Below are 12730 nucleotides of genomic sequence, written 5' to 3' on the forward strand. Positions count from 1 at the left end.
CAGTCAGGTTGAAGCTTCAGATATGATTTTCATCAAGTTTCGATTTTTATTATGTACAGCATTTCTTTTCATCAAACAAGCCGCCAGTTAGAAAGAGCATTGCATCAAGAGAGCTAACACCCATTTGAGTTCATATGTTCAAGTAGAAAGCAAGAGGGCCATGAACGCCATGCAAATGAAGACCAATGCCATGCAATGCTAACCCCGATCATTCCTCATCTGATTCCTCTTCCGCAACCTATTTCATGTTAGCAAGTCAATCTCTAATGATAGAATATGCAACTTACATCATCGTGGAAAGTCTTCCCCTCGGTTGTCTCCTTGATCATACCAATCCTAATGCAAAAATCACCGAAATGTTCTCCCTGTTCCCGTTCTTGAGAGTAGCGCTTCAGTAACGGCTTCATGATCTCCAAGATCTCCTCCTCCTTGATGCTACTTCTGTACAACTTGTTCAGACGTTGGCCGTGATAGCCACCGCCCAGGTACATGTTATAAGCACCATAGGCTTTTCCGACGAACGCCACCTCTGCGAGCCAAGGACGGGCGCAACCATTGGGACATCCGGTCATGCGCATGACGATAGATTCTTGTTTGAGACCGTTCTCTTCGAGGCAGTCCTCGAGCTTGGTGATGAGTTCTGGGAGGTATCGTTCACTCTCTGCCATAGCCAGACCACAAGTTGGGAATGCGACGCAGGCTGATGATGAAAGACGCAGACCGGAGAATTCGGTGTTATCAAGCTTGTACTTGGCCATCATCTCCTTCATCTTCGGCAATTCTTCGTCAGAAACATTGCTAAGGATCAAGTGCTGGTTACCAGTTAATCTGAACTCGCCCTCGTGAACCTTAGCAATTTCTCGGAGACCAGTCTTCATTGGGAACTCGGCAGTATCCTCAATACGGCCGTTCTCGATGAAGAATGTGAAGTGGTTCAAACCATTCTCATCCTTCTGCCATCCAAATGTGTCGATGTTGCTCTGGAACTTGAATGGCTTTGCCTTGTCGAATTTCTTGCCCCACAATTCCTCGACCTTGCCGCGGAAGACGTCGAGACCCATGTCGTCGATGGTGTACTTTAGACGAGCGTGCTTGCGGTTCTTGCGATCACCGTGATCACGTTGGACAAGCATGACCTTCTCGCAGGCAATATGAACTTCATCCTTGGACACAAATCCAAGCGTGCTGCCTGTTCGTGGGTAGGTCTTCTTGTTATTATGAGTGACACCCATACCACCACCAGCGAGAAGGTTGAATCCAGTGAGATTGCCTTGCCTATCCTTGCATGCAATAAGACCAATATCATGGGCGTAGACATCAGTATCGTTGTGTGGAGGAATGGCGATGGTAATCTTGAACTTTCTTGGCAAGTAAGTCGGGCCATAAAGTGGCTCGAAATCTTGAATGGCATCACCAGCAACTTGCGTCTTCTTGTCATTCTCATCCTTCAACCAGATCTCATGATAAGCAGTCGTTGATGGCAGAAGATGGTCGGAAATCTTCTGTGAGCAAGCATAGACTTGTCTGTGATACTTTGATGCGGTAGGTAAACTGCTGCACATAACGTTTCGATTGACATCACCGCAAGCAGCGATAGTGGTCATGAGAGCCTTATTGATGCCGCGCATAGCAGATTTAAGTTTGCCTTTGACAACGCCGTGGAATTGGAAAGTTTGACGAGTGGTCAACTTCATGGTCTCGTTTCCGAAGTCGTTGCTCACATCGTCCATTTGAATCCATTGCTTAGGAGTTGCAACACCACCAGGTAATCTACATCGAATCATGAAAGAGTATGCTGGCTCAAGACCTTGTGCTTTGCGCTCGTCTCGGAGATCTCGGTCGTCTTGCATGTATGTTCCATGGAACTTGGTGAGTTGTTGATCAGGTGCAGAAATGGCCCCAGTTGAGGGATCGGCAAGACCCTCCTCAATGGTACCACGAAGGTAATTTGATGCAAGCTTGATGTCTTCGTTGGTTATTGGAGGAGGTTCCTCAGGCAATCCTTCAACTTTATCGACGCCAAGAGCTTGCCAAATAAGAGGTTCCCAGGTCTGGTAGCCAGTTTGGTATCCGTCAGGATCTTGATCATCGCCAAGACCAGTTTCCGCAAGTCGCTTAGCACCAAAATTTGACAATACCCGATCAAGGTCTTTTCCGGGCTTGTTGTAGTAGTGCTTGTCCTCCTTACGTGGCCAGTAATGGCTGTCGCCAAGAGCAAAAACAGAGAAGTTGACGGATGCAAGGTCGAGTTCGGTGCTATCCTTGATGGCGTCCCAGAAAGCGCGACCGTTCTGTGGGAACTCACCCTGACCAGCGGTACTTGTGAGAAAGACGATATTCTCTTCTCCGGACAAATCCTCAATCGGGTAATCTTCCATAGCCATGACGGTTGTCTTCAAGCCACGAGCCTTGCCTCTATTACCCAGTCTCTTAGAAAGCGACTCAGCATTGCCATTGTCGGAAGCGAAGAGAATGGTTAATGGAGCACCAAGCAAGCCTGCTAAGAGCTGATCGTATGCATCCTTTGCCTTTCGCTTCTGTAATTCTCGGACTTCAGTACCATAATCCTGAGAAATGCTTGACGAGAATTCGGGATGACGCTTCATAAGTTGTGTGAGATGGTTGTCGCGGGCCAAAAATTCCTTAAGCTCGTTCTTGATTCGTTCAGAGTCCAGTGCAAAGTTTTCCTCGCCTCGCTCCTCATTGTGTGGATTCCACCTGTACAATGGCCAGTATCCAAGGTCGACTGCCTTCTTCGTCTCTTGCAAAACAGTCAACGGCGAATCGTTCTCCTTGAAGTATGGAAGATAAGCTACAACAACCGATGGACCATCAAATTGATCGGCCTCGATCATTGCTTGCAAGACCTGAGTGTACGAGCTGTACACCGCAACTGATGCAACATATGCATTGCCATAGTTCATGGCATAGAGACCAATATCCTTCTTCCGTCGTGCAGCGTCCTTCGCACTTTGCTCGGAGTAAGGAGTAGAGTTGATGATAAGCATGTTCACATTCTCACCAGATGCGATAATATGATGAACACCAGAATTGCCCAAATCATATGCCCATGCATCGGAGCCAACTAACCAAGAGGACTCCTTTCGGAAAAGACCCTTGTTGGACAAGAGATTGCGGGACAATGGAGAACCGTCAGTCTCGAGACGAGCAATGATCTCATCTGCGAGCTCGCTTGCTTTCTTCTCGTCATTTGCACTTGACACCCATTTTGAAAGCCAGGGCTTGGCAGCTTCTGTGATAAACTGGCTTGACTTTGCAGCTTGCTGAATTTCCGTGACAAATCTTTGTCGGTGCTCCTTTCTCGCTAGCAGAGAACCGAATCCAAATTCGGGATTTGAAGCAACAGAAGCCGAAATACCTGCGGTTTGAGAACCAATAGCGTTTGCCAAGTAGAGTCGCTGTCCAAATATCTGATCTAAGATCTTCATATATGCTGACTCAACTTTTGGCTGTCCATTGGTGCTGGTGGACTCCTTGGGGCCATCGTGGTTACCAACCTCAAGGTTCTGGATTGGCGTCTCAGACTTGAGATTTTGGAATATACCCCGCAGAGCTTGTGGAATTGTCTGAGGAGCAATATAACCCAATTGGTGACCGACAATTGTCTGAACGCCACCACCTGGTCCGGCCTTCAAAGTAGTGAGGAGATCCAAAAGTAGAGGGCCCCATCTGGTTGTCTTCCTTCGAATCTGCTCAAGAACCGCAATCCTCTTGATTGACTTCGGAATAGTCGCAACAAGCTTTGCACCCAACCAAGGTCGGTATAATCGTGCTGTAATAACTCCAGATTTGGCATAAACTTCATTTGGCTTAGCAGCATCAATCTCTTGTGCAAATGCGCCAACGTCAGACCCAAAAATGAAAATAGCATCTTCGGCATTTGATGGTCCGGAATATTGGAATGGTGTATATTCCCGTCCCAAGCCTTCTCTGAACTGAGCCCAAATCGCTGTTACAAAATTGTAAATGTCGTCGGATGTAACAGGTCGAATGACAGTTGCGTCGACAGTCGTAGCCGAAGAAACACTATTTCCGCTGTCCACACTGCTTTCGCGTCCCGATTTCGATGACCCCACAGAAGACTTCGAGGATACAATTGGAGTATTCACTGATGGTGCGGAAGTAGTCTCAACTCCTTCCATAGCACTGGCAATAACAGGTACAGGAGCCGGAGTCTCTGCAATGGTCGCAACTCGTCCATCGTCGGCATAAATGCTTGTGCCACCAATTTTGCTGTTCTGAAACGCCCTGACAAGATCAAGGTTCAAAATGGCCTGAACAACCTCAACGTTCTCAAAAGGAATATGATTGTCGTGTGCCGATGAGCCAGCATGGAAGAAATGTATAACACCTTTGCCTGACTTAACTGCTAAAGCATGAGCTGTCAATGCAATATCTTGTGCCTCTTGTAGCGTCTCGGATTGAAGGAATGTGAAGCCAGAATTCCGTATCGATGTGATTGAGGAGTAGTCGGGGTAGTGTGAAGGTTGGAGTGAGACATGAATGACCACTGGGAGGTTTGCCAGTCGGTAAAGGTGGGGCACAGAGGAGACGAGGATGGAGGAGCTCGTGGTGACGGAAACAAGACGGCCATTGCGAATTGGTGTAAACACAGAGAGTAGAGGATCGTTGGTTTGTCTAATGGATTGAATCTAGTAGATAATAGCATTAGATTTTGCTGCTACATCTGTAAATATTGGACTGACCTCTGGGACATTGTTCTCGGTGGCAGCAACAAGACTTTTGTCCCCGCGCCCTGCGTATCTGTGAAGATGAGACGAGAATTCCGATTCGATTCCTAGGGAAGGTTGGACAGAGACAATCACGTCGCTGGACAAGTATGCGATCCTTGCCACTATTCCCAGCAATTGGTATTAGCAGAGTGGCACTGGATGCATGAGGCGGGGCGCAGCAAAAGAGAATTGGAGCTCGGCAGTGGAGTACTGTACATACCTGCTTCTTCAGGCGTGCGAATCTTCAATGAAGGGGCCGCCATATTGTCGATATAATGATTGTCTCTCCTATGCGAATGAGGAGAGGAAGATATTGAGTCTTGCTCAAAATCTGGACGGCGGAAGAGGAAAGCCATAATTTTTCTTTCGACCTGGACCTCTTAGTGCTAGTTCGTCTGGGGCGAAAGTCGGAGAGTGAAAGTCATTCCCGAGCTTCGTGCAGGGGTAATTTACACCTTGAATTCAGCCAACGACAACCGCTCGAATTACGCCTCAGGAATGGCGCGATCGGGACTGGTTAAAATCTCTGCAATGGTGGTTAGGAAGGGAGAGTGTATCTAGTCAAAAAGAGGGGACCTTTGGGGAAGAGAAGCCACATGAGGATTAGTGAGAGAGCTTGCCCCGCAGTTACCGAGTCACGAAGGTCAGCAACTTGAGCACGCAATTTCTATCGACACCCACATATTGAATCAGCTCACTCAACCCCGAATGCGAAGCGAGCATGCGATGACTTATTGACTTCGAGCTTAGACGTTTCGTGGAGCAGCACGCCATTGAATGTGTAACATGGGAGAGAACATCGGGATTTGAAATGTCAAGATGTAATTGACTAACAAACTACTTGACATAAATTTCCAAGAGCTGTCTGCTCCTTCGTAACACTTCGAGTCCGATTGCTCGTCGTACATGTTCCCCTTTGGAGGATCAAAATGTATAGCCAATCGATCAAGGACATCCCGAGCATGCTTTAGACCCCTGACTACGCCGTAGTCTTGAATATCAAATCAAAGTGTGCCTGTGAATCAACGGCAATCAGAGTGTACTTTAGAATCTCTATTGTCTTCACCAAATTTTAGTATGTCAAAAGTTCAAAAGATCTCTACAGGTCTGCGACAATAGAAACCTTTCCCATCTGGCTTTGACAATTTTGAAAGACAACATTAAATTAAAAATCAAGAACATTCGACCTTGTCAAATCACGCTTCACATAACAGAGACCAAATTGTCGCTCGATCACGGAAAGAATCATAATGCCGTCATTGGGTATCTATTCTTACAAAATTTACAATTGCTCCAATGCTCCCACCAAGTGCGCACGTACTGTGGGACAATCCCACCGACTCTCCACATCCTCCTTCACCATGTTCAATATACACTCCTTCAGTGTGTGACCTTCGAAGCTCTCTGGCACCTTCCCAAATCTCTTCAATTGGTCCAGGACTTCGGATCGTTCTGCAAATGTCCCAAACTTGTAGGACATTTCGAAAGCAATAATTCCCAAGCTGTAAACGTCCAACTTGGGGCAGACTGGGGTGGACTTTCGAAGTCCCGGCGGAAGGTAGGTGGCTGTGCCTGGGGCCGCACTTGATTCCCGTCCCTTCTTCTTGCTTCCACCGGCTTTTGGGGGTGGGAGCGGGGCCGGTGGAGCGGAAAGGTCGTGAATTAGTCCAAAGTCCCCAATTCGAGGGGAGATCCAGGTCGGCTTGGTACTGGTACAGCTCTTACAGTCACTAATGTTGACATAGCCTTGTGTGGGAAGTTCGGCGGAATCTAGGATCTGGAGAAGAATATTTGCTGGTTTGAGATCTCGGTGAATGATGTTCTTCCGGTGAATGTACTCAATTCCGTCGAGCAATGAGAGTAGGATTCTGATTGTAGGCAAGACATGGTAGCAGTGCTGAATGTCCGGCTCGTCCTGGTTCCTTTGGAGTGGCGTCTCAGTAGGTTGTCTGATGTACTGAATTAAGGACAGTGGATATGCGGCCATCTTGATGTAAAGAACTAGGTCCAGGTCTGCGTATTTCAGGTTCTTCCTTTGAGACCGAACAATTTGTCCATCATATCGCACAATCTCTTCAGTGTCTTCATCATCTTTCTCGTCTTTTGTGTTTCCTTCACTACCATTACTCTCTTCGTCTGATGAATCATGATCCTCATCATCGTCATCAATATCGTCATTATCGTCGTCAAGTTCGCCGTCAAGTTCGCCGTCAAGTTCGCCGTCAAGTTCGTCATCCTTGGGTTCTGCACTGGAATCTTCAGCTGAAAATAAAATGTATCCCGTATCAATATCTGCAGCTATTTCAGCGGAAATACTGGAACTCGCTCGACGACGTTGAGCTCTCATATCCCGCTTCAAAGCACACTCATTATCAATGGACAATGTGGCAAGTGACACTGAAGCAGCTGCTGGATCTCCCTGTAGTTGTAGTTCACTGGACTCATCATCTTCAGAGCCACTGCTACTTTCGTCTCAGCAATCATTCAGACAATATACCAGGATATTGAACTCACCTAGAAACATTCTCGTCTAACGGCCTAGGTTCCATCCAGCAGTGATGATATACGACGATATTGTGGTGATGCAACTTCGCTAAAGTTTGAACTTCCTTGATCAAAGAACCCAGCTCTCCAATGTTGTTCTCGTCATAAAGCTGCTGTATTCTCTCACCCCTGACAATGATCTTCTTGACTGCGTATTCTGCTTGATCATATTTGTGGCGGACTTTATAGACAGCTCCGAAACCGCCTGACCCAAGTTTGCTCAGTCTAACAATAATGTTAGCAGCATTCTGTATAGAATTCGACGAATAAGAGAGCCAGCTTTGCGATCGAAAGTTAGAGCAGTAACGCTGGACATAAAGAGTGGTAAAGAGTCGCACACATTATGATGCAGCCTCTACAATCCAAACGGTCAACAAAGCTATGAAAACTACTTACGGAGTATAGTCAGTTGCATAATTGGAGACCGTAGACACTTCCAGGGAGTGATCTTCATTTGGAAACAGATGTCGCAGCAACGTCTGAAAGGACGTCGTGAGAACCATTGGAAAATTATCTGGTGTAACGAAGAAGCCTTGAGGTGCAATACTATGAGAAGGGTGGAAAATCGACGTATTGTTGGCAAGTGATGGGATATTAGAGGCATCCGCGAGAGCGATGGAGTGTTGTTGCTGAGCAAAACGATGGGGAATAAGCGCGCTGGAGAGATTGGGAAGTGCCAGATGCCCAGATTCAACCGAGAGTGCGTGTATAGGTCCTTCAGCAAGGTTGCGTGTTTGCTGCGTTGCAATGTTGTCGAGGATGTTGTCGAAAGAGTTTAGGTAGGTGTGCAGTTGAGGATAGTCTCCTGTCGCAAACGTCTCTGACAGCATACCAGCCTTGACCAATTCTCGCCTGACTTCATCGAACATATGACGCGAGAGCGTCAACACCTCCGGATCATCTTCTCCCACTCTATCGTCGACGGGCCGACCAGAATTTACCACTGTAGCTGCTTGTGTTCTGCATCTTCCTTCTATCATAGCGAGGTAGAAGAGATTGGCACGCTGATAGGGTTGCAAGTCTGGCGACCCTGAACCAGCTGTCATTGTCTGTTGTACCATTGATGTATTGTCATTTCGTCTCTCTCCTCCCATCTCTTGACCACGATGCTCCCCTCTGCTGTACGGATCACGTGAGGCATCTTGCACACTCGCAATGCTCGAATCCACACTCTCTGTGCTCACATCTTCAGACGAAGCCCAGAACCTTGAAGACATTGCGCAAATTCCAGCATGAAGCTAGAGACTCGGCGGATCGTTATGAGAGAATGCAGGGTAAACATGAGTGAAGCAGAGCTGAAATGCGGAAAACAACCACCATATCTTCACAACCAGTCAAGCGTTCCTTGACTCGATGAGAAGTATCCTCTTCGCAGATTGAGTGCGCGGGCTGTAAAACTGTCAATCAAAGGGCTGAAATGACAAGACAAAGGTATCTCCAATGAACTGTCTTGATTATGACTTTGATCTTCTAAAGAGTTCGGTCAGCACCTCATGGAGAAGTCAAAATAGGTAGTCGACAAGGATGTTCTAGCGGCCGCTAGCATATGTCCCTGCAGACCCACTCCACTCTTTTCTGACGACGCGGCTGAGATTGTTTTTGTGGAACTTATTCTTTGTTGATTTGGTATATGGGATTAGATTACCTTGATGGATTGTACTTGCAGATCGATCTGGATGGTGGGGCGCAAATTTGAATCGAATCAATAAGCCTGGTGCACCATTGCTTACCGACTTGGCTCGAACACCTAGTCATATCTGCCTTGCTGTCGAATCTGCTCTTCAAGAAGTCGTCGTCATGCCGAGAAAACTTCCCTGGCAAACGTCCACCTCGACCGCGGTGGCACGTACAAAGCGGCCTGCTCTGCCTAGTTCGAAGCGCCAGAAAGTTGCTACCAAGAATGGCGATTCAGACGACCAGGCAGACTTGAGACCTTCAGTGCGAAAAGAAAGAGCAGATCTAGGTAGGTGGAATGGCTGAAAGAGACGCGAACTAAACTAACGTAAGGAAGAAGATCCTCGTTCATCATCACCACCACCTGACCCTCCTCCAGAAAGGTAGGTAAACCAAAGCCGTGTGTCGTACTTGAACTGATAAATGTACAGCTTTATGATAGAGGGCATGGATGATGATGATAAGTACCGCATGGTTGAGGATCAATTCTTAACTATTGCCCAAAAGTTTACTGTCCATTTGCACGCTGCTGAGTACAAAAGGCAGCAGAAAATAGCCAAAACTCGGAACGCAGAAACCATCAGCTCCATTTCACGGCCAGTAGCTGGTAAGATGCCTGACCAGACGAAACGAAAAGTTGAAGCAGTCGAACGAGCCAAAGCTCAGAAGTCAGTTCTGGAAGGATTGATTGGGAAAAAAGTTGGGGATGCCGACATTTCTGATGACAGTGATGATGGGGATGGATTACCGTATGTTGGAACGAGCCTTCATGGTCTGATGGATAGTCCAAGGAGAAAAGCCACTTCCCTGAGCAAAGTCAGTGCAGCAGCCACCACTCGTGCTGCGGCAGGATACAAACAGTCAGCCCAGGCCCGGAGGATGAGCCTTGGTTCTCCACAATTTCGTCTCACTGCTCGATCTTCTCAGTCAGCCAAAGTTCTCGAAGACGATGCAACGGAATCTTCTGCCGATGATGGCGATCTTGATGCAGCACCAAAGCTAGAAAGTCGAGAACGAAAGCCAACTCTTGTGCAGAAACTAAATCTGGTGTCAGAGAAAAGAGATTCAAAGACATCAGACCTGCTTTTATCGTATGAGAGTCGTGCGCCCCGGTCAAAACATTCAACGTCTGATTTTATAGATGTACCCAAGACCGTCAAGACAGAGATTTCAAGTCCACCACCAAAGCAGCGAGAGAGGATGTCTAGGTCAGAGCTGGCTCGCGCGAGAAGGAAGAAGGAAGAGGAAGAAGAGAAGGCCAAAGCCAAATTGGACATCATTCCAGGTTTCTTGTGAGAGGAAACACGCGGTCATCGCCACATTAAGATACCGAAAGTCTTCAGGTTCTCTCGAGCTCGCCATACTACTTCTGGATGTATGTGTACTGAAAGAAGCAGCCTGAAGTAATACATTCCATCTTCTACGCATTCTATTCAACTCCACTTTTATCTCAGCCCTCAACCCACGTATGGTGTTTCGAATGGAGCCTCAGCTTGGGCTGCGATTCTGGCTAGGTGTCTTCTAGCTCCGGCCTTCCAGTCTAAGAGCGCGGAGTGCAAAGTGACTCTATTGTCCCAGACAACAACCGTTTTCTCCTCCCATCTTGCACGCATCTGAAAGTCGGAGCCGTATGCGATATGGTCGTATAGGAATTTCTACCTAGGTCAGCACCAGAACTTTAGCCATTTGACGATGAAGCTTACCAGCAAGGCGTCACTTTCTTCTTGCTTGTAGCCTACGATGCTCCTGGTGACTAGAGAAGAGTCAGAACTGTCTCATGATTCTCAATACAGTCACTTACACTGCGGATTGACGTATAACGACTTTTCACCTGTCACTGGATGTGTCCTTACAACTGGGTGCTCGCTCATGATTGGCTCTCTTCGGATGATCCCACCTTTCCGGAGGTGGGCACTGGCTTGATCGAATCCCGAATGCAAGGCCTTCAATCCATGAAGCCTCTCTTTGAATCCTTCGCTGAGCCTGTTATAAGCCTCTGCTGTGTTCACGTAAAGTGTGTCTCCTCCGCTTGATGGACCATCGAGCATCATAAGGAAAGTAGTTCCCGGAGGCTGGCGCTCGTACGATACATCAGTGTGCCAAAGGACGGAACTGATCTTGGTCTTGAAGAATTGTTCAGCAGTCTTATCCCCTGCGGCTTTGTGGACAAGGTGAACTTCGGGATGCCCCTTGGGTGCTCCTGAGAGCGGATGGAGATGTGGACGGCCAAAGTACCGAACAAAATTGACAGCATCGCCAATGGGTAAGTCGGCGAGGTCTTGATCTCGGAAGACAACGACCTTTCGTTCAGCCACAAATCTTGAGAGCTGATCTTTTCCGGCTGGAGTCAACTTGCTCAACTGTATTCCTTGTATCTCTGTACCAATGCTTGGTGTGAGGTCAAGCGACTTGACACCAGTGGCCAGTAACTCTGGATAGCTGGGGTCCGTGTCTAGGCCTGGATCGCAATGATGGAATGGTTCGAGTGGTGCCCATTTCACATTTGGCCAAGTGGGAAGATAGTGAGGATACTGAAGATGTAAGTACAGAGGCATTGGTATTGGAGGATATGGAGGCCGTTACCTTGGCAGGTGCCACTCCGTCTTTACCTTCCTTCTCGGCCTCTAATCCATAGTCGATGGGAGCGAGATCTAGAAAGGCACCACTGAGTTGACCCGTGGGAACTTTCGTGGTCTGGTTGGCCTTGACCGGAACTGCAATCGCTGCTGGAGACATTCTCGAAATCAAAATTAAATCAGACTGTGTGCGATACTCAGGACTTGCATTGCCTAGGGCGATCTTATATCTCTGGTTCATCAAGGTCCCGAGTTCATTATCTGTAAGGATATCATGCAATGCTCAGGATTGTCCTCGATCACCTATGTTCGGGACGAAAGACGGCACCTCTCCCACGCGTTCCTAGATCTTCCATTGGATACTTCAATTCGTGCTGCACGTTACTCTACATCATCTGCGCCTGGCATTCATGTAGTAGATGCAGTCAACCGGTCCAGTCACGGCGTGTACCGAGTAGCAATTACAGAAGTTGTCCTCCTCAACGAGAACCTCATTGTGGCAAATATCCTGTCATACAACGTACTTATCGTTCTTGTTGTGCAAAGAGTAACACCAGCCCCTTTTGGCATCCCAATGAGGTAAAAATGTCGCCGTCGCCGAATCTTCACCGCCCCGGTTCCGTGTTTTTCGGGCCACTACATAGAATCACCAAGAAGAACTGTGCCGATTGTATGTGATTGACGAATCAAATGGAATTGATCAATGTTTCAGCTCTCCTCTGTCAATCATTTGATTCTGTTGAGTAAAAGCAGATCATCTGCAAGCAAATAGCACAAACTAATCTTTATGTACGAACGGATGTGACCACGACCTCAGATGTATAGTTGCAAAATTCCTACCACGTAATTCCAGTACTGATGTCCTCCTTTTGGCAAACAGGTGAAACAGGTGCTGCATTGAAGCAGAAGAATGGAACCTTGAACGTCCTTTGTGTATAGCATCACGTGATGAAATACTTCTTCTCGCGGTATTGCGCCATTGTCCCTAAACTCCGTAGATATGTCTGAATGATTTTAAATGTTTTCTTGTTGTGGTAGATATAAATTCCGTTGTCACAAGATCTTTCCACTAGTGGCTAGTGACTCGGTGGCGGAAGGGCTGAGAAATCTCTCGGCTATCGTCCGCGGGGCAAATCCTATATTTTTCTTATCGTTTCGTTTCCTCTTCACAGCATACACAAG

The 12730-nt window shown here is 47.4% G+C and overlaps 5 protein-coding genes across 5 annotated transcripts; 2 read left to right on the forward strand and 3 right to left on the reverse strand.

Moving 5' to 3' along the window:
• Nucleotides 1-22: 22 nt before the first annotated feature.
• LY89DRAFT_646723 (sulphite reductase hemo protein, beta subunit) lies at nt 23-5278 on the reverse strand. The gene is made up of 4 exons (XM_018211933.1): nt 4975-5278; nt 4728-4876; nt 288-4673; nt 23-238 (listed from the first exon to the last, which is right to left on the reverse strand). Exons 1-4 carry the CDS (start codon nt 5108-5110, stop codon nt 209-211), a joined length of 4701 nt encoding a protein of 1566 aa, XP_018070595.1. The 5' UTR covers nt 5111-5278; the 3' UTR covers nt 23-208.
• Nucleotides 5279-5953: 675 nt separating this feature from the next.
• On the reverse strand, nt 5954-8780 carry LY89DRAFT_782531 (kinase-like protein). Its single transcript, XM_018222590.1, has 3 exons — nt 7695-8780; nt 7269-7523; nt 5954-7216 (listed from the first exon to the last, which is right to left on the reverse strand). Exons 1-3 carry the CDS (start codon nt 8513-8515, stop codon nt 6037-6039), a joined length of 2256 nt encoding a protein of 751 aa, XP_018070596.1. The 5' UTR covers nt 8516-8780; the 3' UTR covers nt 5954-6036.
• Nucleotides 8781-9095: 315 nt separating this feature from the next.
• LY89DRAFT_669776 (uncharacterized protein) lies at nt 9096-10268 on the forward strand (the record flags this gene model as incomplete). Its single annotated transcript, XM_018213124.1, has 3 exons — nt 9096-9261; nt 9310-9355; nt 9404-10268. 3 exons carry the CDS (start codon nt 9096-9098, stop codon nt 10266-10268), a joined length of 1077 nt encoding a protein of 358 aa, XP_018070597.1.
• Nucleotides 10269-10429: 161 nt separating this feature from the next.
• On the reverse strand, nt 10430-11708 carry LY89DRAFT_697492 (putative alpha-ketoglutarate-dependent sulfonate dioxygenase; the record flags this gene model as incomplete). The annotated part of the gene is made up of 4 exons (XM_018216908.1): nt 10430-10627; nt 10676-10725; nt 10774-11503; nt 11556-11708. 4 exons carry the CDS (start codon nt 11706-11708, stop codon nt 10430-10432), a joined length of 1131 nt encoding a protein of 376 aa, XP_018070598.1.
• LY89DRAFT_78081 (uncharacterized protein) lies at nt 11678-12358 on the forward strand. Its single transcript, XM_018222421.1, has one exon. The coding sequence runs from the start codon at nt 11828-11830 to the stop codon at nt 12224-12226; it is 399 nt and encodes a 132-aa protein (XP_018070599.1). The 5' UTR covers nt 11678-11827; the 3' UTR covers nt 12227-12358.
• Nucleotides 12359-12730: the final 372 nt, after the last annotated feature.

The sequence above is a fragment of the Mollisia scopiformis genome (assembly GCF_001500285.1).
Source record: "Mollisia scopiformis unplaced genomic scaffold LY89scaffold_13, whole genome shotgun sequence".
In the NCBI taxonomy this organism is placed as follows: Eukaryota; Fungi; Ascomycota; class Leotiomycetes; order Helotiales; family Mollisiaceae; genus Mollisia; species Mollisia scopiformis.